Below are 24,905 nucleotides of genomic sequence, written 5' to 3'. Positions count from 1 at the left end.
AAGAGCGCTCACTTTTTATATAACAACCTGTCTCACGAGGTACACGCCAGCTGCCACTTAGCATTAGACACATGGATGGGTTGATGGCATTCAAGATACTTTATTTTTTAACCTTTCCCTATCGAAGGTCATCCATGATACTCTAATAATACAATCACAGCTGGGAAACAAGGAGTTAACACATTTATAGGATCACATACAAACAATCAGAGCATTCTTATGGAGAGCTATTGGAAATAAAAGGATTATGCTCTTTCACTACGTCATTTGTATTATGGCAATTACTGAGCTGGTATTATCATGTGTCAGTCAAAATTCTTTGTAACGGTCACTTTAGATGCCTTTATATTGCCTGCGATCCACAGGAGAATTCTAGAGTTCTTTTGCAGTCCTTTGGCTGGGGGGAAAAAGTATCTCTCGGGGGGGATTTCTGTGTACAAAGCAAATGTAAAAGTTGAAAGGTGATAAATCATCATGCTGATTTATACATCCACAGCTGGTATGTGAATATCTGCAGATGTCTGATGTTTGGGAAGCCTGGCGTACTCTGCAGATATACAATGTTTGAAGGCAGCATTAAAAATCAGATATTCAATACGCGTTAATGAGCGAAGTCCGCCTCACTGAGCCTGGGGTGAATATAGTATAGGAATGGATCTGCAATCTTATTAAAGTAAATTAAAAGTCCTAAAATAACACAGCACACACCTCCCTTTAATTTACGTATATTTTTATTTAAATAACACCTTGTGCTTAAATGATTATTCTGCATCAGACAATAAGTATAGTAAGTGCAGGTCAATGGACGTTATAGGGGTTAGAATACAAACACATGCATTATGCTAGCTGATCCCCCGTCTCTAAGAACGGAATGTTGAGTATTTATTAGAATAAAACTTGGTGATGGGATGCTATACATAGATTAGTTAAATGACAGTTAACATTAGCCAATCCAGATGTTTGACAACTCTATTCCCTACGATGCTAAGTCAGTCTAGAGACTTGCACACATCTGGACTGCAAGAACTAGCCCTTCATGTTTTTTTTTCATGTATAAGTGGCCACCAGCAGTGTGTTATCATGGCTACTGTAAATATATCAAAAGTTAGGGTTACTTCTTAATGTGATCAAGCATTTCAAAATTTCATAGAGCCTCTACCCAGTTGCATCTGTTACAATAATTTAATTGGTGGCAGGTTCACTGTAGTTAAATGGGAGATTTACAATATAATGATATACAAAATATATAACTGTATGTGTATGTAGAATATAATTGTATTTTATTTAAGAAGCCAATTGCAATTACTTTGTCTCTGGAGTCATTTGTGTAACTGCTTTTGTAGTTTAGTATCACAACTATTTGATGTTTGGAGATCGTGATATTGTTATACTCTAATATTTGAAGACCACGAACATGCCAGGTATTTCACAAAAGGATTTAATAAACCCTAGATCCTTAAGGGGTTGAAATTTTTTTTTGTGATAACTTAGTATTTTGATTTCAAGCTTATCAAGAAAAAAAAAAAAACCTAGAGAAAGGTTAAATTCCTTTTTGAAATTCTTACACGAATGTATGGAAGGATTTGTTACTTAGTCTGGACAGTTAATTAAAAAAGAAAGAATAAATAATTTATTTAAAAAGTGTTCTACATAATGCTGTTATACAAATACACACAGTAAGTTATAAACCATATATTATATTTATTGATTAGCCCTTTAAAATACTTTGGTTAGTGCCAGATTGATCATTGGAAATATTAACCATTTGGCAAAGAGCATTATTTTGACACAAATTTTCAGACATATGTGGTGTCTTCATGACAGTCTTCTCACTAATTAGTTTTCAAGATCCAATGACTCGGATAAGTGGACGTTTGGGAGATTTGGACAAGAAAATTACATCTTAGAAGAATAATTGTGACTCCAGTTGCGAATGCTCAATTGAATGGCCATTGGTCCTGTCATTGAGTTGAGCTGAATTCCAATGAGTGTTGCAAACCTGTCCGAGGCTGTATGGCGTTAAATGTTTGTGGGGTCGATTGGGCAAAAAATAAATTTCACCATGACTATCACGCCTTTTAACATTTAATGGCCTGTGTTTGTGCTTATAAAATAAATGGTTTTCCATCACGGATGAGTAAGAGAGACCATTCTGTTATACTTTATACTGCATGCATAATTGTTTTATACCACATAAAGATTGCACATAACACGCAAGCTTTTCATTCTGTGTACCTTATCTTAGAGAACAGTTAATGACACAGCCAATCAATACACCTCTTTGCTACACAAGCACGGCATCGACATTGCATAATAAATGAAATGTAATGATCCCTATGGGAGACTCTTGATTGCATCTGAAATTAACACAGTGCAATATAGCCGATGGGGGTATGTATCTATGTACCTGTGTTGGCTGTATGCAACCATGGACATGACTGCAAAACAGACATGGCCAAACTGCTATCCCTCAGCTCACATTAGACTAAAACTCCTATGATCATCCATTAGGCAAAGCTGAAAGGCATTGGACACTCAATCTAGTTCTAATTCAACTGAACCTGCTAGAATTTAGATTTCGCCCACCCCCCATATTTAGTGTGTAACCCCCTTATCTACGTTCAGAAGAATTTGCTACAGAATGTTTAATTTGTATCTTGCCCATCTTCTGTCTGTCATCTTGTTCATCTGTCAACCATATTGTTTTTTCCTGGACCATGTTGTTAAGTTAATTCAGGCCTTGTTTACTGGATAATAAATACTAATAGAAGAAAAATTTCTAAAAATCTGAACTTAATATTAAAACATATATATTTATTTTTTTCTCTTCAGAACCGTTAGCAGCTTTTCCGGGACAAAATAGTCCGCGTATGCCAGGTAAGCTTGTAAACACGTTCGTGTTTTTTTTTTAAACTTTTGTTAAAATGCAATTTCTGCATATTTTGTGTATGTAATATGCATCTATTTTAGTTTGAAGTACTATAGTATAATAATTAATTATTATAGTACTGTTATAATAATATTATCTGTTTTGGCTGCTATATTTTTGAACCTTCATGTGGCCAGAGACATTAAGAGCTTGCAAGACATTTCTTAGGTATGACATAAAGGAAGTCAAACAGCTTTAAATATGAAAAGGGACACATTATATTTGTCATACAAAATAACTTCTTGGGCAGTCAAGAGGATTGTCTGGTACCTCCTATTGGCCATAAAATCAAAATATTATCTGAGACACAATGGAGCCATCCACAAAGCTGACCTGAAATCTGTAGAGCAGTAAAGGCTAAATTATCAATGCAGTCTAATAGCATTGTCCTTTATCAGTAAGTTGATTTTTGGTTTCTGCCCTTATCTCAGCAATAATAGCAATGTAATAGATGATCTAATCGTTGTAAATCTGCCATTAACATTTGCTCTCTAAACAGTGATCTGATCTTTTTATTGTCATCTAAGTATTCTGACAATGACTATGACATAGGCTTTGCCACTTAAATTGTCATGTCTCGGTTGTCAGTGTAAGCAAGTTTGTCAGACTGGTGTGCCGTTGCGTGATGATATTCATGTCTTGTGTGTAATTAGAAGTGTATCCCTTCCTGTGCTGTTCCTGTGCTGTTGGATATCTATGTGATTGTTGTGTATAAGCTCCCGGGACTAAACATAATCGTGTTTAACAGAAACTCTGTGAGATTCTGTAATGCATTCTACAAATTCTATAGTATACAACAACTCTTATGGACATATTATTCAAAGTCTTGATTGGTGTAAGTGTACCCTTCAGGTTACAACCTTTGTGTAATAATTAGAGAATGTTCACCACCGCATTTCACTAAGCTAAACTTGGGGATGAGTTGGCCCAGGTACCTGAATTTGGTGTGGTCTTTGAGCATCTTCCAAATTCGACTGAACATAAAAAGGGATTTAAGAAAAAAAAAAAAGTGGTTACAATGAATTTATTTTGACTACAAAACTGGGTGTCAGTAAAGATCTAGCTTGGCTGAACTCACCAACCCAAGTGAGCCGTCACCTACTGACAAACCTCACACAAAGAGTGGCTTTGTAAACTGGAATAAGCACCAAAAAAAGTGAATCTCAATGCTGATTTTATAGAGTTCTGCATTAAGCTCCTCAGTAACAAAAGCTCATGGCTGATTCACCCCACCCAGCCAATGTGATTCATGTACAATCCTATATACACCATACGCCTTCTTAGCTAACCGTTAAGTCCCCTGTAGTTTTAGTAGGTTGCACAGCCCATTTCGGGAATGTCCAGTCCTCCTGTTTGGCTGTGCTTGTTGAGCATAATTTATCATTGTGTCATTTTTCTTTATGTTATAAAGTTCTATGCAGACAGTCGACACGTCACAAGTAAATCTATGTTCCTGTTCAGTCTTGTAATCTGAGCTCTCTCCCTTCCTTTCTCTAGTATGCTGTTTTTTTTTTTGTCAAATGCTTCTTCTAGCCAACTAACAAAAATGCAAATACATGCCAAGATTCCAAACTTGGAATAATCAGAGGCTATGCAATCATCACCTTCACCCTTTGTTGAGTTTCCTGACCTTCATATATGTTTTTACGGTGAATGGTTGCCAAGCCTGCAGTTCTCAAGATTTGCTAGAACACCAGCTACCATCACCCTCGTTCAGCATCTGCCCAGATGACTAGAGCTGGCGTCTTGTGATTGCTGAATGGGCCAGGCTTTAAAATCCAGCTTCATATACACAGACTTAGTCAGTTTGGAAATTATAGCTGTAATCGTAGCATTTCAGTTTCGATGCCGTGGCACCTTATTTGGCGATTTCAAAGCCCCGCATAAGTCTGCCCGTGCCATAATTCTTTCCATTTAAACTTCTTTAAATTTCTTTTTGTTATTTAATTTTTTTGTTTTGTTATTTACTCAGCCTAACATATACCCAGTGCCAATAAAAACATTGCAACATTTGCCTGGAACAGAGAATGTTTTGTTCTATGATAGTTATTTTTAATAATCATGTTGTTAGTTGAACACACTGCATTCCTTCATTCTTAGTTGATCGCCCTGATATGTCAGATGAGAAAACGCTGGCAACTGTGGCATAGGATTCGTGATGGCCTTGTTTATGTGGGTTTTTTTGTTTTACAAATAACTTTCTTATAGTGACCAATTTGTTATGGTTTTTGTCTCCTTTTAGTTTATCCATGGTTTAGTGGAAGTTTTAAGCTGGGAGTTATTTTATTTGTATTAATCTCCCTTTCTGGCACTATTTCCCTAAATAACCCCAGTTCTATCTTTAACGATACTGGCTGTAGCATTAGATGTGGTTGTTATAGTGCCACTCCTTTGTGCTTTGGCTCAGCATCATAGTAGCTCGATATATTTGCAGCAATTGCTCTAGGGCCCCGATATAGAACGAATGCTGAGCAGTATTTATTTCTTTTAGATCAGCAACCTTCAAAATATGGTATTTACTCATTTCTAAATGTTATCTGCTCTTTTTTTATTGGATAAACCTTTATTTCAGCTATCATTTTCTTTTAATAAAAGAAAAAATAATAAATGTATAATTGGTTTACTTTCTGTAGGTACGTTATATACCAAACCAATCAGATAGTTGAAGAGTAATGTAGTTGGACGTGTGGTTATATCTTTAATATCTGTGCCTTGGTTTCTTGTCTTATTTTGATGTTGTATAAGGATTCAAAAAATGCCTCTTTTATTATTAAGTTTAATATGAGCTAATGGTAGCTTTTTATTGCTTTAAGAGGTTGGTTAGGTATCTTTAGAATGTCAGTAAGTAGAGGTCTCACCACAAACATGTTGTCCATTGTGTGCCAATTCTAGCAAAACTAGTGCCATTTGAAGTACACAACACATGATGCCAATTAAAACACTTGATTTGGCCACAAGTCAGGAATGCTATGTTTTAAAAGTTTGTCCATTAGTGTAACTACATGACATTGTTAGGACTCCCTCATTGTCTGTCTGTCTGTCTATCAACCTATATCTCTATCGTTCTACCATCTTAAAGATTCCTTTTGCTTTTCACGGTTCTGGGACCTTGTAAAATATAAAGCCACATAGAGAATAATTACGGTATAGGTAGAGAATATCTAATGAAGAGTGTTTAAAGCAAGGATCTCAAACTCTGCCTACAACTCCCAGAATTCTTTGAATGCAATAGATGCCCACGGTAGTTTAGCAACATCTGTGGAGGGCACAGTTTGAGATACTTGGTTTAAAGAAGTAGTTAGTACTGATGGAGGGAAATTGTCCATTAATGTTGTTTGTTTTGCTTTTTTTTGTTTGTATTATGTACCTTATCTGGCAATTCTTAATTCATGTTGTTTGGAATCTCCTTAGGGAAGACTTGAAAGAGGTTGAAATACAGATAAATCCCTCAAGGGTAGCAATATCCTGTTTAAAAAAAGTAATGCGTCTTCACAGTTGTAATCTAGTGTTCTGAACGAGGTTCTTTTTATTTGATTTTATTCCGTGAAATTTATCCTTGCAGCCTCTGACATATGAATAGTAACAGAGAGGTTGACTTACCCTTGAGAGAAAAAATAGTGAATTGCCTGTTCTGGTTAAGTTGACAAATTAGGAAAAAGAACAGCTTTGCTGATCTTGCAACATTTCGACAATTTTACATGATAAGGGATTCGACTGGCCCTGTTTTATGGGAAACTGTATATTTCTTCAAGGTCCAGCATTGACTAGGGTGTTATTTCTTTCACCTACATGAATTTTAAACGGTTCTCGCTAGTTTCACATAAATAAAGAGAGCTGGCAATTGCTATTCAGGTTCAGAGCGTACGTTTCCAAGAGTTCATGATCATTTTGAAGACATATTTTATATTATGCAGGACCTGGTATTTTATTTATTTTACTTTCTGGAAATCTTGTTGCTTTTTGCCACACAGGTTTATATATTATAAAATTCTGGCAGATGTAGAGTATATGTTTGAATTTGCGTTTCCAATCTCAGACTACCTAGCTTTGTAGGGTGTCATTTTATCTCAAGGTGCCACCTAAAAGTGTAGAAAACCTCACGATACTGTGACCTCGTGAAATATGGCTTTATAGTCCCACTAATTCTGTTACCAAATTTGTCACAAGTGGTTTCGGGGAACAATGGAGAGTAGTCATAGAGTCATCATATACATCTCTGGCACAATGCTCAATAATGAAATGTCTAAAACTCTGTTCTCCATTTCGGCCTGTGCTCATTGTGTTTGCAATCTCAAAATTAGTGAATCCACAGTCTTTAAAAAATTTAACCTTATAATAGAAGATATCCAGAATAGAAATCAAAATGATCTTGACTTTTAGCTCAAAGGACCGCTCTAAACATCATAATCACTGCAGGCGATTATAGTGGTTATGGTACAAAGAATCTGTGAGTGCCTTCCTCTTAGTTTCTGTCAACCCATTTTTTGATTGACTTGATATAAACTGGAGCTCCCTTGGGGTTTACAGCCAAGCCCCTTTGCTGCAAGTCACTTACTGCATACTTCATATAGCGAACCACTGTGAAAGGATAAGAATGTTGGATGTTCTAATGTAGAGCTTCACATAGTTTAATTTTTTTTCAATGACTAGATAGTGCTTTTTGAACTTACTTATGGCCCATTCTGCTGGCAATTGGAGTTTTAATGTTTATGAAAATATTAAGTTCACGTTTTAAGGTTGTCCTTATATGTCATATGTCAACTTTTGTTACATGTAGGATCACTACTAAATAGTACTCGTAAAACACAACAAAATAGTAATAATAGTAAGTCATCAACTTGTGGTGGTGTATCAAGATATAATTCTAACACTTATGATTTATGATTATTTTATCTGAGTGGGTCATACGGCTCTTCCTGGCTCTGGTCTACTGTTGATTAACCCTTTTACTGCCAGACCTTTCTTGCAGCAAAAAGGTTCAAAGAAAAAAATGGTTATTAAAACAGAGAATAAAGCTTAATACTGACTATTTTGTAAAAAAAAAATGTTACGCACAGAGCAGAAACATGTTTTTTTATTTACGTTAGAACTCTGTGCTGAGTAATAAATGACTTGTGCAGTCATGATTTACTTAAAAAAAAAGTAAGACTTATAAAACCCCATCCTTGTTAAGTTTTATGAAACAATATTGTAGTTGGTTTTAAGATTTAAATTAAGCTTCAGTTTTATCCCACATATACTCGTTTTTATACACTAACTAGAGTGTTAAGATTGGATTATAATTTTAGATTGAAAAAAAGCATGTATGATTTGTCATGATTCAAGTCAGCCAACATCCCACCTAGCAACGCTCTTCTGTATCTTTCCACCAGGGGGCACCCTTCTACCAGGGAGCGAGCCCACAGTGGACACGGTGTCAGTGCAGCCCATCCCAGTCTACTGGTATTACGTTATGGCAGCAGGAGGCGCTGTTCTGGTGCTGGTCTCCGTCGCACTGGCTTTGGTGCTCCACTACCACCGCTTCCGCTATGCGGCCAAGAAGAGTGATCCTGCCATCACCTACAAAACCTCACACTACGCCAACGGGACACCCTTGGCAGTGGAACCCACCTTAACTATAAAGCTAGAGCAAGATGATCGCGACCCCAGCTCGCGGTGTTGAGGGTGAGACGGACCCAGGATCTAGACTTAAAAGACTCCAGAACCGTTGGCTCAATTTGCACTTTTATCCTCTACTCCCTTACACCCCAACAACACTTTGTTCTGCATACTTATGAACTCATAGACACCTGATCTCTCCTGTTGACTGTCTCTAAAATCTAATGCTGCATCTTGGATAATGTATGAGAAAAGGCTACATGCCTCTTAGAACCTGAATGATCCTTCATTTTTTTTTTTCCAAAGACTTAAAATTTTGATGGTTTTTTTTTCCACCATATTTCATTTTTCTTGTTTTTATTGTTCCTCCAAAACAGAAAAAAGAAATTGCCTGAAAATATGAAGGAAAATCTGGAAGAGTGTATTTATCAGTACATATGTATATGTAAATATATATATATATATATATATGTATATTCCTGTATGTATGAATAAGCATGTGTGAATGGTGGTGGCAACCACAAAATGCAGTAAGAAAAAAATATAACGGAATGCAAGATATAATGTATTCCAGTGAACTCTCAATCTAATTTTACTAAGTGATGCAAATATACCTTACAGTCCGTTCAGTGAGGTGCCTTATATGGCTACAAAATATTCTAAATCTAATTTAGCAGGTTATATATATATAATAAAGGGATCTATTCACTAAACATCAAATTGTGTTGAGAACTAACAAGGAAATATAATTTTGTTCCTGTTCGTTGATATAAATTAGTTAATTGGTTCTCAACGTGGCAATTCACTGTTTAGTGACCAGATATCCAAGAAAAATATACTTGTTTTTTTCTCATAGCTGTTGCAAGTAGTTTATAAATTATGTTTTGTTATAAAGAAGGAATTCACGCAGGTATATCATTATATGATATTCTGTGCGTGATTTGTGCATATGATTTTATGTAAACCTACGAGTCAAGGATTTCAGACATGAAAAATGTCAAATACCCATAACATGGGGTGGTCAAGCATCATTTCATTGGGACATTGGGTGCCAGAAATTTAGGTTATGAATTGTTTACTTAACAATCAACTTTATTGTGCATGTCACTGAGCAAGGTGTTTGTGATTTAACTAGTGATTCGATCCAATCAGGTTTTCCATAATATTCCATTCTCAACTAGAATAATAACAACAACAAAAAAATTCAAGAGAGTTACTGCAAATGTGCCATATTATGTTTATTCATAAAGTCCTTTAGATGGGCGATTGACACCAACCAGCTGTTGCTGAACTATGACTCCCAAAATGCTCAGATCTCAGTTGCTTTTACTAATTCAACCCATTAGCTGTACTTGGGCTGTTGTTGGAAGTTACTGTAGTGCGATCAGATTACTTGGATTTTCCTTCAAACTGGGTTTTTACTTCGGAATTGGAGCTGAGACATAATTCTATCAGCTGCAGGTATTCTATTTTGCTTACATTTCTATCTGCCACAAATACAGAGTACGGTATGTCCCATTTTATCTAAAAAAAATCATACCAAATTGTATGCTGCTCTAATAAAGAATCTATAACCTACGGTACACGACTTGATGTCACATATCAAATTACCATTGTGCCATGCCACCATTCTTTCTACTGTCCCAAAAACATAGAAACACAGAATGTGACGGTAGATAATAACCATTCGGCCCATCTAGTCTGCCCAATTTTCTAAATACTTTAATTAGTTCCTGGCCTTATCTTATAGTTAGGATAGGCTAATGCCTATTCCATGCAGGCCTAAACTCCCTCACTGTGTTAACCTCTACCACTTCAGCTGGAAGACTATTCCATGCATTCACTACCCTCTCAGTAAAGTAATACTTCCTGATATTATTTTTAAACCTTTGTCCCTCTAATTTAAGACTATGTCCTCTTGTTGTGATAGTTTTTCTTCTTTTAAATATAGTCTCCTCCTTTACTGTGTTAATTCCCTTTATGTATTTAAATGTTTCTAGCATTTCCCCCCGTCTTGTCTTTCTTCCAAGCTATACATTTTAAGATCCTTTAACCTTTCCTTGAAAAAGTGGATTTATTGGGCGAAAATCCCACTTGAGGGCTGTAAACATATACAGTGTTATTATCTAAAGTGAGAATTGGTATTGAAATTCAAATTTAAAGGAACACTATAGTATCAGGAATACAAACATGTATTCCTGACACTATAGTGCTGGAATCGCTGGTTAGGTCTCTGGGAACCCTTTCTCTGGAGATGTTAAGGTGGTTTTAATCCCCTTTTCTCCACCACCGCAACTGGCCCCACCTTCATGGCTGAGAGCATCAATCGTGATGATATCAGCCAATCCACTGCTTTCCCATAGAAAAAAAAATGCATTGCTGTACCAATCATTATCTCTTCATAGAAATGCATTGAATCAATGCATCTCTATGGGCAACTTTTAGCTTATGGGCTCAGATCATGTCACCACCATCATAATAACAACAACACAAAAATCCATAAATAAACACATTGGCACTAAAATAAATACTCCCCCCAGCTTTCCATTAAAAGTGTTGCCTAGCAACCAGTGAAATGAAGCCAGTTTTGATAACGATCTACTTTAAGTCTTTTCTTATAATGCATATATTTTCCAAATGCCATGATGTTATTTGTAGTCTTAGCTCTGCCATAACAGCATTCACTGTGCATCTTCAGCCCTAGAATACAAACAAAAATAAAGTGGGTGTGGCAAGGCCTGGAATGGGTGGAGCATGAACAAAAAATTTGCATGGAATCATTTTTATTAAATTAAAATTTTAATATATAGCCTTGCAGTGGATAGGTTACTTGGCACAATGGTCCGGTGCTGACAACTAACAATGTCAATGATATACTACATTGTTTACCATTTTGATTGGTTTAGGGGTTGGGTAAAGCCACGATCATTATTTATAAAATATTAAGGAACAAATTTAGTTTTCTTGTAAACGATAAACCTCTTGATTCACTCTCCTTACAGGACTAGGTTCTGGTAAGTGTACCTACTGGTGTTTTTATAAATGTTATGACAGGCTTTATACTTCAAGGGGCGCTAACTCCTAAAATTAAAAAGGGATTTATATTCCAAATATACTTGCATGGCTAATAAATGACCCAAAGATTGCTAATACTGATTTGATCACGCTTGACATAGGATTTCATATCACCATTAATTTTGCTGAATATTCTATCATGCATCCTTCCTTGCTTTGGTGGCTAATCTTGGCACTCCAGATATTTAGGAACTATGTCCTCCTATGATACTCAGCCAGAATGACATATTCTGAAAATATCTAGGGTACCAAGGTGGCCCCCCTCTGCCTCCTTCCTTCTCAAATATCTCTAAACAATTTACCTCATTTACTAATTTCAATAATGCAAAATAAATAAAGAAATAATAATAAAATTTAAAAATCTAGATTTAATTGCCAATTAGCAATTTACTAATTATATCTCATCATCAAAATGCTGTTTCCTGTTATTCCAAATCAAAATAAAAGTATAATAAACTATTCTTTAACTAGCCGTGAGTGCCAGGCGATGGAGCAAGGCATTGCACATATGCCCTCTGGCACACAAATTGATTAAACCAGTGCTGTTTTTAAATATCTCAACTAAAACGTACTTTTGTAAATATATATTAGGATTTTTATCACTCACAATATTTGTGCTCACAACAACTGTGAGGAATTGATTTTACATACTTTGTTTAAGTAGCAAATGGGTGGCCTTATATGCTAAGTGACAGAGAAATGTATATATTTTTTTTGTATTCATTGTATTGTTATTTGGGTGTTTGAATGTATTATTCACAGAAATGCTATTGTACAATGCACTGCTGTGTATAATTACTTTGCCTTCTGTATTTGATTTGTCTGCTAAACATTTAACTGTAATTTATGGTTGCTATTTTAATGCACATTGAAATGTGCCCGAATTTTAAATATTTTATATTTTGAGAAGGCTTAACAGAATGAAAAACATGTATTGTGAAAAATCGTGGGGTTTATTCAGTAAAAAAAAAAGACCAATTTGTCTTAACTAGACTTACACAATCTAGGCTAAAATAGTTGAGTAGGATAAAATGTCCCAGTTGACAAAGTTGAACATGTTTTTTTTTTTTTTTTTTTTTGCCAATTCAACTGTTCTGGCCTACATTTTCCAAGTCACTAGTCAACACCCTACCATTCAGTATAGACAGCGGATAGAACCCAGAGAAATGGATTTGTGCTACCTCCATTATGAGTGGTGGTATTGGCTGAAAGTAAAGACGTTCAGGCAAATAATTTGAGTTTATTTTATGCAGGTGATATATTTTTATTCAGTAAAATTGTGAGAGAATAAGAATGGCTTTTTATTTTCAAATATTTGTGGATTTTTTAATTTTATTTTTATTTTGGAGCAAATTATTGCAAGAAGTATGTGACAAGAAAGAAAAGCAACTACCGGTATTTAACATTTCATTATTATATAGAGAGGAAAACAGCACATAATATTGAGTGGGTTCTCAAAACACAAATGTATCACTGGTCCAGGTCACTTCTGTTTTGTTTTTTTCACTGAGGGACTTTACAACTGAATATTTAGGCCAAAGTAGCCAATCCGGAATTTTTTTTAAATGAGATTCCTGTTTACCATGTCCAAACACTGTTTGGCAAACAGACCCCTTGGCAATTTGCGAATAAAAATATTTAATAGTATGGCAAAAAATTTGAATAGCAAAACACCTTTATTTATTCACTGTTATTGCATAACAATAAGGCATTTAAATTAATTAAACAATTGATTAGATAACATAAAGTTTGAAAATCTTACACTGTTATGTATTCCTGACACTATAGTTTTTAACTAACTATTTGGATCACCGGCCCCCTTAGATCGCTAAGTAATGGTGTTTTACTCACCTTTTTAAACGTGATATTCCATTTACTCCTACCAATCAGCATCTACTCATAAAGATACATTGAATTAAAGCATCTCCATAGGGAGAGTTCAGCTGAACATATGTCACTGAGATAGGAAGCACCTCTAGTGGCCGACTGAGTGACTGCTTCTAGAGGTGGTAATAGACAGCAATGTAAACACTGCACTTTACATTGAAAAGCCTGGAGGGACAGGCTATAGACAACAGAACCACTACATTAAACTGAGTGGTTCTGGTGACTATGTTGTCCCTTTAAATTCTTAAAGTGGACCAGTCATCTGATCTATTTTCATCGATAATCACTATTTTGTAAAAAAAAAAAAATATGTGCAGTGCGTACTCTGCAGTTTTTTTCGCATACTATTTTTTTTGCTGAAAAATGATATATCCCAGCATGCCTTTGGCATTATGTATGCTAATTTTCAACAGGCAAGCTGAGATATGTTATTCCAAAAACATTTAAAAACTGCTTAAACGGAGTGTAGTCAGTTTGTTTTTGTACATTTCAAACTGTAAAGGATCAGCTATGATTCATAACATTGATATAATAATAAGAAGTCGAAAGCTGCAGATTCAGTTAAATCTGAGCGCATCCACAAAAAAAAAATAAAAAAAAAAATTTAATCACATGGCAGAAAAACAAGACAAATCCTACATATTCATCATGAGCAGCCCGGCTACAGCTTTACAAGTTTGGCATTATGTTATTGAATAGCTTTTCTAAGTTCTAGAGATCCAGCTCATGATTGTTCCTTTAACTCCGTATTTTATCGTGTGATTTAGAATAATGGCTCTCTTCTCTTTTAGCATAGCAGCATCTTCCCACCCCTTACCTAAAATGTTTCCACTGTAAAGACACGTCATCGCATTGTTAACCATACGCTGTGTAATGGTACTTACTATCTGGGGAGCCTCGTTCCTGCAGATGCACGTTAAGAAGGGAATTGTTCACACAGTGCTTTTCAATGAAATCTGACTTTAATGATGTTAATATAAAATTCCTCCCTTTAACATCAATGTATTTATCATGATGCATTGTGCGTTTAAAGAACAGGAGGCAGCTTGAATCAGCTCTAGAAAATCACAACGGTCTTATGATAAAGGTGTCAGACTGCACCCCTCAATCCATTGCGCTGTAATTGGTAATTATGCTGTTTGCTTTCTCCCTCTGCTAAATCGAACAGCAGAATCTAAGGATTGCCATCTGGTGCCACATGCATTGAACAAAAGTTCAGTGATTGTAAATAGAATTTACTGTTTGGCTATAAAAGCAAGTCTCATACACAAATGAAATGATGATATAGAAATAGCTGTTTGACGGAGAATGTATTTCTTTTGACCCACACTTATTTTTTTTAATGGAACTGGCTTCTCGACGCCTAATTGTTTATCTCAATTTTGGCTTTACTGCTTATGCTTTTAAACGCTCATCATTGCCACTTCTTTCCTAATGATGCATCTAGAAGTGTTTTTAAAAAAAAAATGTATTTCATTTTGAAAATGTATGTGCTATTTCACGAGTTTTTAGGAAGTATTTTTTTTTTCTAGTCTAAATGGGTTATTTAAAAATGTAAAATTAAATAATTAAACGTTTTGTATTGAGAAGGACATCACAATCTTTATAAAACATTGTTTAGCCCTAACAGCCCAAATTCTAGCGATACCTTCATTTTAAATTCAATGTGTATTTATTTGGCTGTCAGCCGAAATTTTTTTTATCTGCTACAAAGCAATCTATCAAGAATCTGGCTCCAGAGCAAAATGCTACAGTATAGTAATTATCCCTGGTCCCATTGTAGGAAAGAAACATAGGAGGTGTTTGTAATTGTTGTAGGAGAGCTAATGTTGATAAAGTTGAATTTCCTAGGGACATTATTATTATTTTTTTTAATGTAGTGATATAATATGCCAGTAGTATTGTTAAATGATACTATAGATTAGCAGCAGCCGTACGGTGGTTTTAAATAGCTATACGTTGCGTAGGGCAAAGCCCCTTTTACATGTCAATCCCTATTTGAAATTTTCATTTATTACAATAGATTTATTATTCAATAAAACAACGGGCCGCAGTGATTTAAAAATAAAATTTGCTCGGCTCAAAATTGCAAGATAAGAATGAACTGAGCTGGATACATTTCTAGAATCCACTATTCTAGTCTTCTTTTTGCCAATTTAATTTTCCATTAACTACAGTGCACTGACTGGTGAACAAACACATTCAAATTGCATATAAATTGGCACATGTGACTAGTGCTTATTTGGCAGCACTTATAAATATTCTATTTTATATAACTGTGATTGATTAACTTAAATTCAACAGCATAGGATTTGCACGTGATACAAAATGGGTTAATTTCGCTAATTGTCTTTAGTACGAGATTACATGTTGTAGTGCTCTGTATGCACTATAAACCTTACCCCTTCAAGTGCCAGGCAAATGGGTAATGCCATGCTCTGGTCATCTCACTGGCACTTAGTAAATAATATGTTTCATTCCATTGCATTCGAGAGGCATGATTTGTACTATACACAGTTTTCTAATTCATAATAAGGGTCACTTCTTTGAACTCACGAGCTGTACGATAGTTTAAAAAAAAAAAAGAAAGAAAAGGTTTATTTCATTTTGAAAATCCTGATGAAAATGATTCTACCACTTTACCTGATCTTGCCCAAGTACTTAATCTTATCTCTAGCTTTGCCTGTGAATGAAAGAAAAAAAAAATCTTATGGAAATTTAAAACGTATTTGAAAATGTGCTGTGTGGAATGTAATTAAAGGATGATATTTTTGTACAAACATCTGTTTCTCTTTGTTGCTTACTGCTAGAAACATTGCAGACACGTAAACGATTGGGGCTTTCAAGCGCTTAAACAAATTCACAGCTCCACCCGCTTCATCTGTCAGCTAATATGGTGTCAGCGTTTTGACTGAAAATCTGAACTTTCAATCAGACACCTGAGATATTCGTTCTGTGTGTTACAGTACTTTTAAAATAAAATAAAGTAATTGTGAATTCTCAAATCAGTTCTATAGCATCAAGTGTTCTAGAATGCATTGCAATGTGAGTATAAAGTAAACAAATTATGACAAACTTAAAGGTTTATTCCAAGCACCATCACCACTTCAGTGTTTTTAAGTGCTTATGGTGTTTAGAGTGTGTTTGCGTTTGGCTATGAAACACTGCACATATGGAGTTTAACCACTTTGCTGACAGAGGTCTAATATCAATTCTGTGCATATTTCTATGCACATAGTTGGATTCATTGACTGAGAGAAGTCAGCTGACATCCTCAGCCAATGAATGGCCGACCAGGATAGGCAGCCTGCTTCTGTAGCTCTTCAGCAGATGGATGCATGCCATTGGCCACCTAGGTAAGAGGACTAACTGTTGCCCCATTACTGGAAAACAGGGCAGGGTACTGCTGGCATCAAAACCACTACGATGGACTGTAGTGGTTGTGATGCTTGGAGCAGTCCTTTAAGATGGACAGATAGAAGCTTTGTAAAATAGAAACATATTATTTCTATTCTATTCTCCTTCCCATATAATCGCCATCTTGTGGTACCACCTACTTTTGAGATATGACTATTCCCCTCTTCCTGGGACCACTGTTCAAGGTCATTGACCTGTCAATGTTTCAAGGTAAAACATTAATCAGTAAAACGATACATAAATACACAAGACAAATAACCATAGAATGAGAAATGTTGTGAATTCAATTCGAATTTAAAATTTAAGGCCAAAATAGCCAACTTGGTAAAATTCTCCAAGTCAGCTATGTTTCCAATTCAGCTACTTGGGCCTTTGAAATATGAATTCTCGAAATTTGTCACTGTAGTGAATAACCCTGTGATCTATGTGTAACCCGAGCCAGGATTCTCTGCATTGGTCTGTATCATAATTCTATGGTCCATACATGTACAATATGGAAAGAGCAGGGATCCAAGTATGTATATAGATTATCAATATTCTATCATACAAGCTTTATGTAGCTTTAAATGGAGAGTGACATTTAAACACAAAGTCTTTGTGGACATTTAAATATCATCCAAGCCATCTGCTACTGAAAAGTATAGTCCTAAGCAGTGTCATCCATTATGATGTTTTATGAATGAAACTGTTAAAGTTCATATTCTAACCTTTGCAGAATTTCAGATATCTGTACCACAAGATAAAATGTCATTGGCACATAGACAGATACTAACTAGGATTAGCAGTTTCGTCTGGCAATATATTTGGTACTTTATTTGATTGTATCAATTCTAACAGAACGCAAACTCTGACTTTAGGAACAGTGCAATCAGTGGGTTGGAATGGTATAAGCAGACAAGGAAAAGAGGCCAGTTCTCTGATCATATTAATAGCAACCTAAATTGCACTGCAATTAGCCTGAGGGCTGTGAATTAGCAGGGGTCAACGTGTCCCTTTATAGTGCAAGTGTTATAAATTTGGGTGTAAAGTAGGTGATTTTTGCTTGTTACTTCACCTTGACTTGCTTAGTAGGGCAGTGCTTATCACCATCGTGAACCTGCTTAGAACGAAGCACATGAAAAGTGTCAGTTGCACACATGTAATTTTGTCCTTCAACAGCTCCTCCTATTCATTAACAGGTGGTAAAAAGCTGACAGCTGGGAAACTGTTAAAACGAGGGTAAACGATTATTGAAACTGCAAGGATGCTCTAAAAACACATTAACATTCAAACTACTGAAAGGGATTGCTTTGCGAACAGTAGACCCCTCTCCACTCTCCCCCCCCCCCCCCAAACAAAAACAAACAAACAATCATATAGATTAAACTATCACAAAATATAAAATAAAACCAAATACAACTCAATCTGTTTATATCTTGTAAAGAAAATACAGTTCACTGCCTGTGCGGCTGCCTATGGGTGATGGGAGTTGAACACATGTATAAAATGTGTTTTATCCTAAATGTTATGCAAGCGCGCAATACACGCAGTGTAATGAATGCAATATAGCACCAGTGGTGAGTAAATAGCGTCAACTGGGATTCAAGTGTAAAAAGAAAACATACACCGTTGTATAAATCTTTATGATGTTATAAACACACTTTAAATTTGAGGGTTGAATCACAAAGCTAAAAAATGTAAACTAAATTGTGATCGCTGATATCTGTGTATCTGTAGCAAAGAGTATCTGCCATTAAAACAGTAACACTTCGCAAAGTTGGTCCTTCACGCAGCATTAGCTTACGTCTGTATTATTTAGACTGGTAAATTTAAATATTTTTACTTGCAACCATTAAGATCTTCTGTTTCAAGGTCTCTGGGTGGTCTAAATGATTGTATAACTTCAAAGTAAATAAACAAAAATGTGTTTTAGCGGATTCCAATGACTCTTAAAGGAAAAATACACCTGTCCATTCTTGAAAGCCACAGGTGGTTTTATGATTCTACAAACATCCGCCATGATAATCCGTACCCTAGCCTTTCTTCCTTTTACGACCATCTTCTGCTCACATGCCCAAATAGGGGAACAGTGTATCACGTAAACGTCAATTTTATAAGCCCTTTAAATCCTACGTTTTACCATGAATACTGTTTATGAAATAAAAAAACTTTGCTTGATAAATAGGCCTATATAATAAAATAAGATACAAAAACCCTTATGTGCAGTGCAGAGATTTTTATTTTTATTGCTCAATAAATCTAGCACATTGCATTTGATTGTTTTTAGCCTAGCCAGCTTAATATTGTATCTAACATTTTCCAATATCACATTAAATTGACATAGATCTTAATTTTTTTTTTATTTTTTTTTAGATATTTGCCTCTTTATATCCTGCTAGAAAGTTTCTAAAGTAAACATCAATGTTATTGTCTAATACTGTTTTTTATTGTATCTGTGTCATTATTCTGTTCCTGTCTAGCAGGAATTAACATGAGATTGCAATCATGGATTTATAATTTACATGCATGTATGTTTAGTAATAGCCCATTAAATATTAAAGGGAATCTATAATACTGTTTTATTTTCCTTTCCTATTAGCATATTGCCCAATGCAATTTTGTTATATAATATGTGTTTAACCCCTTAAGGACCAAACTTCTGGAATAAAAGGGAATTATGACATGTCACACATGTCATGTGTCCTTAAGGGGTTAAAGGATTTTCTGGCAAAGTGATATATTTTGCCCCACTGACATTCTTTTATAAATCTATTCTCTCAAGAGTTTTTGCTCGAAAATGGAACATAAAATATTTATTTCTTATTCAGACTTTTCTAAAATAATTTGCTTAACCCAATTATTTAAATGTCACACTCATTTATAAAAGCGGAAACATAGAAATAACTTAGAGAGTGAATGTTATCCCGGTGGCAATATGTGGTACTGCAACGTAGAAAAGTTTGAACAAAAATACCTCTTTTGTCAATCAACTCCACTTGATGTACACTCAAGCATAGTACGCAGCAGCTGGTGTAGCAAATGTTACCAATCCTAGCGTTTTAGATTTAGTAGTCTGGTATCCTGCAGGGGTGAGGGGAACTCTGTATAAGAAGTGTATATGATATTTAATTATAGCATTAGGTAGTTTGCTTAGCAATCTAAATCTATAACTAGATTTATTGATACACAACTTTTAAATGAGAATTCATTTCTGCTGTACATTTGTAATAATAGTACATATATAATTTTATTTCCTTCTTTTTTTTGTAGGAAATCCGGTTGGGGAAAATGAAGATTATGATGCTTCTGTCGGACGCAGCTTGGGCGGGGGCAAAATTGGTAAGTAAACTCCAACATTTTATGAGATGCTTATTTAAACATAACTGGGACAAAATATTATTTATTATATACAAATTTATTATAAACATATATAGTGTATATATAGTATAATATATAAATATATTTTTTTTATTTGTTGAGTTAAATTAACACTATAGCTTTATGGATAAATTGCTCATACTATTGTGTTCCTCTGCCTGTGTAGGTACCCCCTTTGCAAGTGTCCCCCCAAAAATGCATATTAAGCTTAAAAATGGAAATAGAGAAACTGTTAATTAAGGCTTATCAAGTATTAGTTGCTAATACATATTCATTATATTCCAGGTGATTTTGAATCCTACACACCTCTTCCCACCAGTAATGTGGTAACCCCAATATCTAACAAAGAAGAGAGTTGGATTTATACTTTAGATCCAATTTTGGTAACCATCATTGCTATGAGTTCACTTGGAGTTGTTCTTGGAGCCATATGTGCAGGCCTTCTACTCTACTGTACCTGTTCTTACACAGGTCTCTCGTCCCGTAGTTCCACCACCTTGGAAAACTATAATTTTGAGTTGTATGATGGCATCAAACATAAAGTAAAAATGAACCCTCAGAAATGCTGCTCCGAGGCGTGATGGACTGATGCATTGTAATACAAGACACTTCACATTGGCTTTTTAAGATTGTTATTGGAAGCCATCTCTCAGTGTAAGCTGGTGGTTAACAAGTAGCTATCTCAGTTGCCTTCGTCTTGAATCTGCAGCTTTGAAAGACACAATATTTAGAATGTTTTTTCGCCAAATGAAGAACAGTCTTGGGATGTGCAAGTTGCTTGAAAGAATGGGATTGTGGTAACCGTTCACCCATGCCTCCCAAAATTGCTTCACACATCTGCAGTTTCAACTTTGATCTGTACCAGTGCTCCATCCTTATATTCATCAGAAGATATATCTCCACATAGGAGTTCTATGAAGTGGTTCTCATTTCAGGGGTGTGCTGTCCCTGTGCCCGCTTGGATTATAGGAGCAACAGCACTTTTTTTTTTAAGATGAGATAAATCTGAACTACAAAAGTTATGCTGTGCATAATGGTATCTGGACACAAGCAGCAGAGCCTTAAATATCTTGTGAATAAGAGCCATTTTTTACTACGAGATCTCTAACGGAAAGTGACTATTTGCTTCTTCGAGAGATCTCGACTTTTTTTTTTCTCCCAAGATGCCTACAACGAAAAGGACACATTTTTAAAGGTTTTATATTCAGAGCTGGCTTTGATTGTACCTTTTATGTATTGTATGTTTTTGGGGGAGTTGGGAGTTAATTACATATCATGTATTGTTTTGGGTGAAGCTTTTGAAATCTATGTTTGACCTCTAAACTGGGTTTGTAGAAAAATTTGTTATAGTCTGTTCAGTTTCAGGTGGGTTTCATGCTGTCAATAATACATCTACTTAATACATTTCTAGGTAGGTCACAGAGTGAATATAGTAGGTTGCTGTTGATTATTATTATTATTTATTAAGCGTCAACAAATTCCGCAGCGGTGTACAATAGGTGTACTAACAGACGAGTTGGCCGCACAGGAACAGAAGGTACAGAGGGGCCCTGCTCAAACGAGCTTAAATTCTAGAGCGATGACACTTAATAAGTCTTGTAACCATTTTGCTGCCCAGTCCACCAGCAAACTGACCTTAGTACTGCTTACAGTTAGATGAAAATTACGCACAGATACCCCAAACCACTGAAGTCTGGTGATGATTGCTACTGATATCTATTGTGAATAGCAGAACAAGTCCCCCGTAATCTGTTAAGATTTTAAACAGACTCACTTTTGGAGAGATTATCCAGTGTTCTTCTGCCTCAAAACAGAATGATGCAATCTGCTATTGTTGGAGGTATTTGTTACGAAGAACAATTCATGTATATTTTTACATCTATTTTGCATTCTTCACAAAGAAAGGAAACTTCTTCGCCTCTGCTCATAAAAAGGTACAACGTAATGCTTGTCAATCAGTATCTGCTAAATATTCTCAATGTAAGATTCTCTCCGCACCACAATTTTAGCAAAGTACCAGCGATATCACAGTGCATAAAGCTATATATTTTGGCTTAATAGGAGAAAGCGGAATCCTTATGCCTATCGAATGTTATTTTCTGTTTAAGAAGATAAGAACGGTTTTTATTTTTTTTATTTTACACAACCACCATCATAAGTAGAACTGTTCCCTGCTTAAGTGCCTTGGAAAATAAATGTATTAGACAGCATGAAAATGTAGGATGTTAACTGTGGTCTTGTTCCAGTGTTTGAGGTGCATGGTCAGGTGGCCTTATTTAGTAAACACTGTATGTATTTCCTTTTGTTAGACCATAATTAAACATAGCCAACTGGCAATCTTATGAGGTGGCCATCCGTACACCTCTTTGTGTCAATATATGTATCTGGTTCTCTGTTCTCTAGCTGTCCACTAGTATGTGCCCATACAGTTATCTAACTACAGTTGACTATGGATAGTGCAAGTTGGTCAGTGGTTCGTAGAGTATAGTCCAGGAATTGAGTGTAGCAGGAAATGAGTGTAGAATGTAGGGGCTAGGCAGATGATTTACCCGTGTGATTTCTCAACAAGCTAAGGAACATATACAAAACATCAATAAACAATGACATTTTTAGAAGCCGCGACTTCAAGGCTCCAGGGATTCAACAATCCATGTCATTATCACATAATTTGACGTGGGTTAATCCTGATGTAGCACATAATACATCTAACCCTATTTAAATAACCCAAACATTCTAATTTAGTAGGGATAATTTCACGTCTAGATATATTATATATATATATGTTACCTTTCTATAGGTGTAATTAACTTTTTAAAAAAAGGTTGTTTTCAACATAATGTTAATGTGTAGGAAATCCACCTGAATTAGAAATACATTCATTTAACCACCAATGTTGGATTGATCATACCCATTTCTTTGGTTCCACTCTCCTTATTGCCTCAGCTAATACCTCGTTAAGGCCTTTTGCCCTCTTTGAATATTGATTATGAAGGGCATGTTACCCTATAGTGCAATGACTTGGGTTATTGTTAATATCCTGTTTAGATCTGAACAGGAAACACATATTAGGCATACAACCTTTCCAATGGCTATTAAGGAGATACTATATCACTGGTATTGGATCCCTTGTAACAGCAGAAAATATCACCGCCCTATAAAGATCCTCACGTTGGATGCAGGAGCTGAGCTTGGGTTTACACCAGCAAAGTCAGTGGTTTCATTTGGGAGATGTTTTGTTGCATTGATGTAGCAGGAAAGACATTGGGATTAATGAAACCTTTTGACACATTGTTGGAGGTTCCATACAGTTTTGCAGGTTCAGAACAAAGAAATCTAACACTTTCAATTTTGTCTAATTTTACCAATGTAACCTAACAACAATTAGGGTTTTTTGCATTGTACAGATATTTTAAGGTGAGTTGTAATGTTTTATGACGTCATAATGCTCTGCTTAATTCTGGGGTGCAGTACACACGTGTGTGTTTGGATGGGCGGAATTTAAAGTAATATTCCAAGGACCACAACTGCTACAGCCTGCTTTAAACGTTATGGTGCCAGGAGTTCCCAGTTACCATACCACATCAAGATGCCAAGTTTTTTTAGCATGGTTTGATCACTTACATTGGTCCAACAGTGCACCGTGCCCACTGCATTCGGCCTTCTGGAGCATCAGGCTGTAGTGGTTATAGTGCTAAGAGTGTTCCTTTAAAGATGTAAAGCCGGAATTATGTACCTTAAGGTTATTGAATTGGGTAGAATTAAAACATCACCTGATAGAAAAAAACATAAACCATATACCTTTGAGCATTTGCATCCCGGAGTTATATGTTGTGAGATATAAAGTGAAGAAACTACATGGAAAACTGAAATGTAAAATGTGGTCATTCTGCAAACCTATTTTGATCCACTGAAATTTTGTGCCATATAATAATAGTCCTCTCATGGTCACATTTCCAGTTACTATTATGACATTACACCCCTTAGTGCTTGAATATGTAAAAAATAAATGAAAGTAGCTCTGTGTCCATTTTGGGTATTTACATAATTTGCAAAGACCCCCGATAGTGGCTGCTCCGCTGGTCGTCTGGTGGCCGTGGTGCAGCGGAAGGTAAGTTAAAGTTACCTGAACTTGTCTCTCGCGGCCGCTTCAGTGGTCGTCTCTTCAGCTCGTGGTGCAAGAGTACAACACTGAGGTCTTTGGACGATCTCTCAAGACCTCAGGATCTTCCATAGACAGAGCTTTTTCCCTACAGCCTTCACTAGTGACAGCTGGGGGAAAATGATAAAACTTGACAAACATAGCTCCACGTTTTGTCAAGTGTAGAAAAAGTACTAAGACAAGGTAATCTCTACTACAAAATCCCAACACGCTCCATGTAAGTGTTTCATATAGGGAAGTGACAGAGCTGCTTTAACCCCTTAAGGACACATTACATGTGTGACATGTCATGATTCCCTTTTATTCCAGAAGTTTGGTCCTTAAGGGGTTAAAGGGGCTGCATTGGTAGTCAATTTAAACTTTAGCACGCTTCCATCAATACTGAAATATTCCATTATATACATTAGCCATGTTTTGACTGTCCCCATGTTACGAGAAAGCAATTATTTTTTCAGCTTATTTGCACATCAGAACTTTTTTTAT

At 35.7% G+C, this 24,905-nt stretch overlaps 1 protein-coding gene across 2 annotated transcripts in view; it reads left to right on the top strand.

The window, feature by feature from the left end:
• NRP2 (neuropilin 2) overlaps positions 1-23,970 on the top strand; it is a 120,664-nt gene extending 96,694 nt beyond the window's left edge. Inside the window, exons 15-17 of one of the 2 annotated variants that reach the window (XM_063429804.1) lie at positions 2,833-2,877; positions 20,156-20,224; positions 20,549-23,970. In XM_063429804.1, coding sequence (XP_063285874.1) covers positions 2,833-2,877; positions 20,156-20,224; positions 20,549-20,844 — 410 coding nt within the window. In that variant the 3' untranslated portion in view covers positions 20,845-23,970. Of the gene's footprint in view, positions 1-2,832; positions 2,878-8,301; positions 10,418-20,155; positions 20,225-20,548 lie in introns of those variants that run through there. The other variant, XM_063429805.1, reaches the window with a different exon arrangement.
• Positions 23,971-24,905: the final 935 nt, after the last annotated feature.

Source organism: Pelobates fuscus, chromosome 8 (assembly GCF_036172605.1).
Source record: "Pelobates fuscus isolate aPelFus1 chromosome 8, aPelFus1.pri, whole genome shotgun sequence".
NCBI classification, from domain to species: Eukaryota; Metazoa; Chordata; class Amphibia; order Anura; family Pelobatidae; genus Pelobates; species Pelobates fuscus.
Note: the sequence above shows the minus strand (reverse complement) of the source record. Positions and strands in the feature narration are given on the sequence as shown.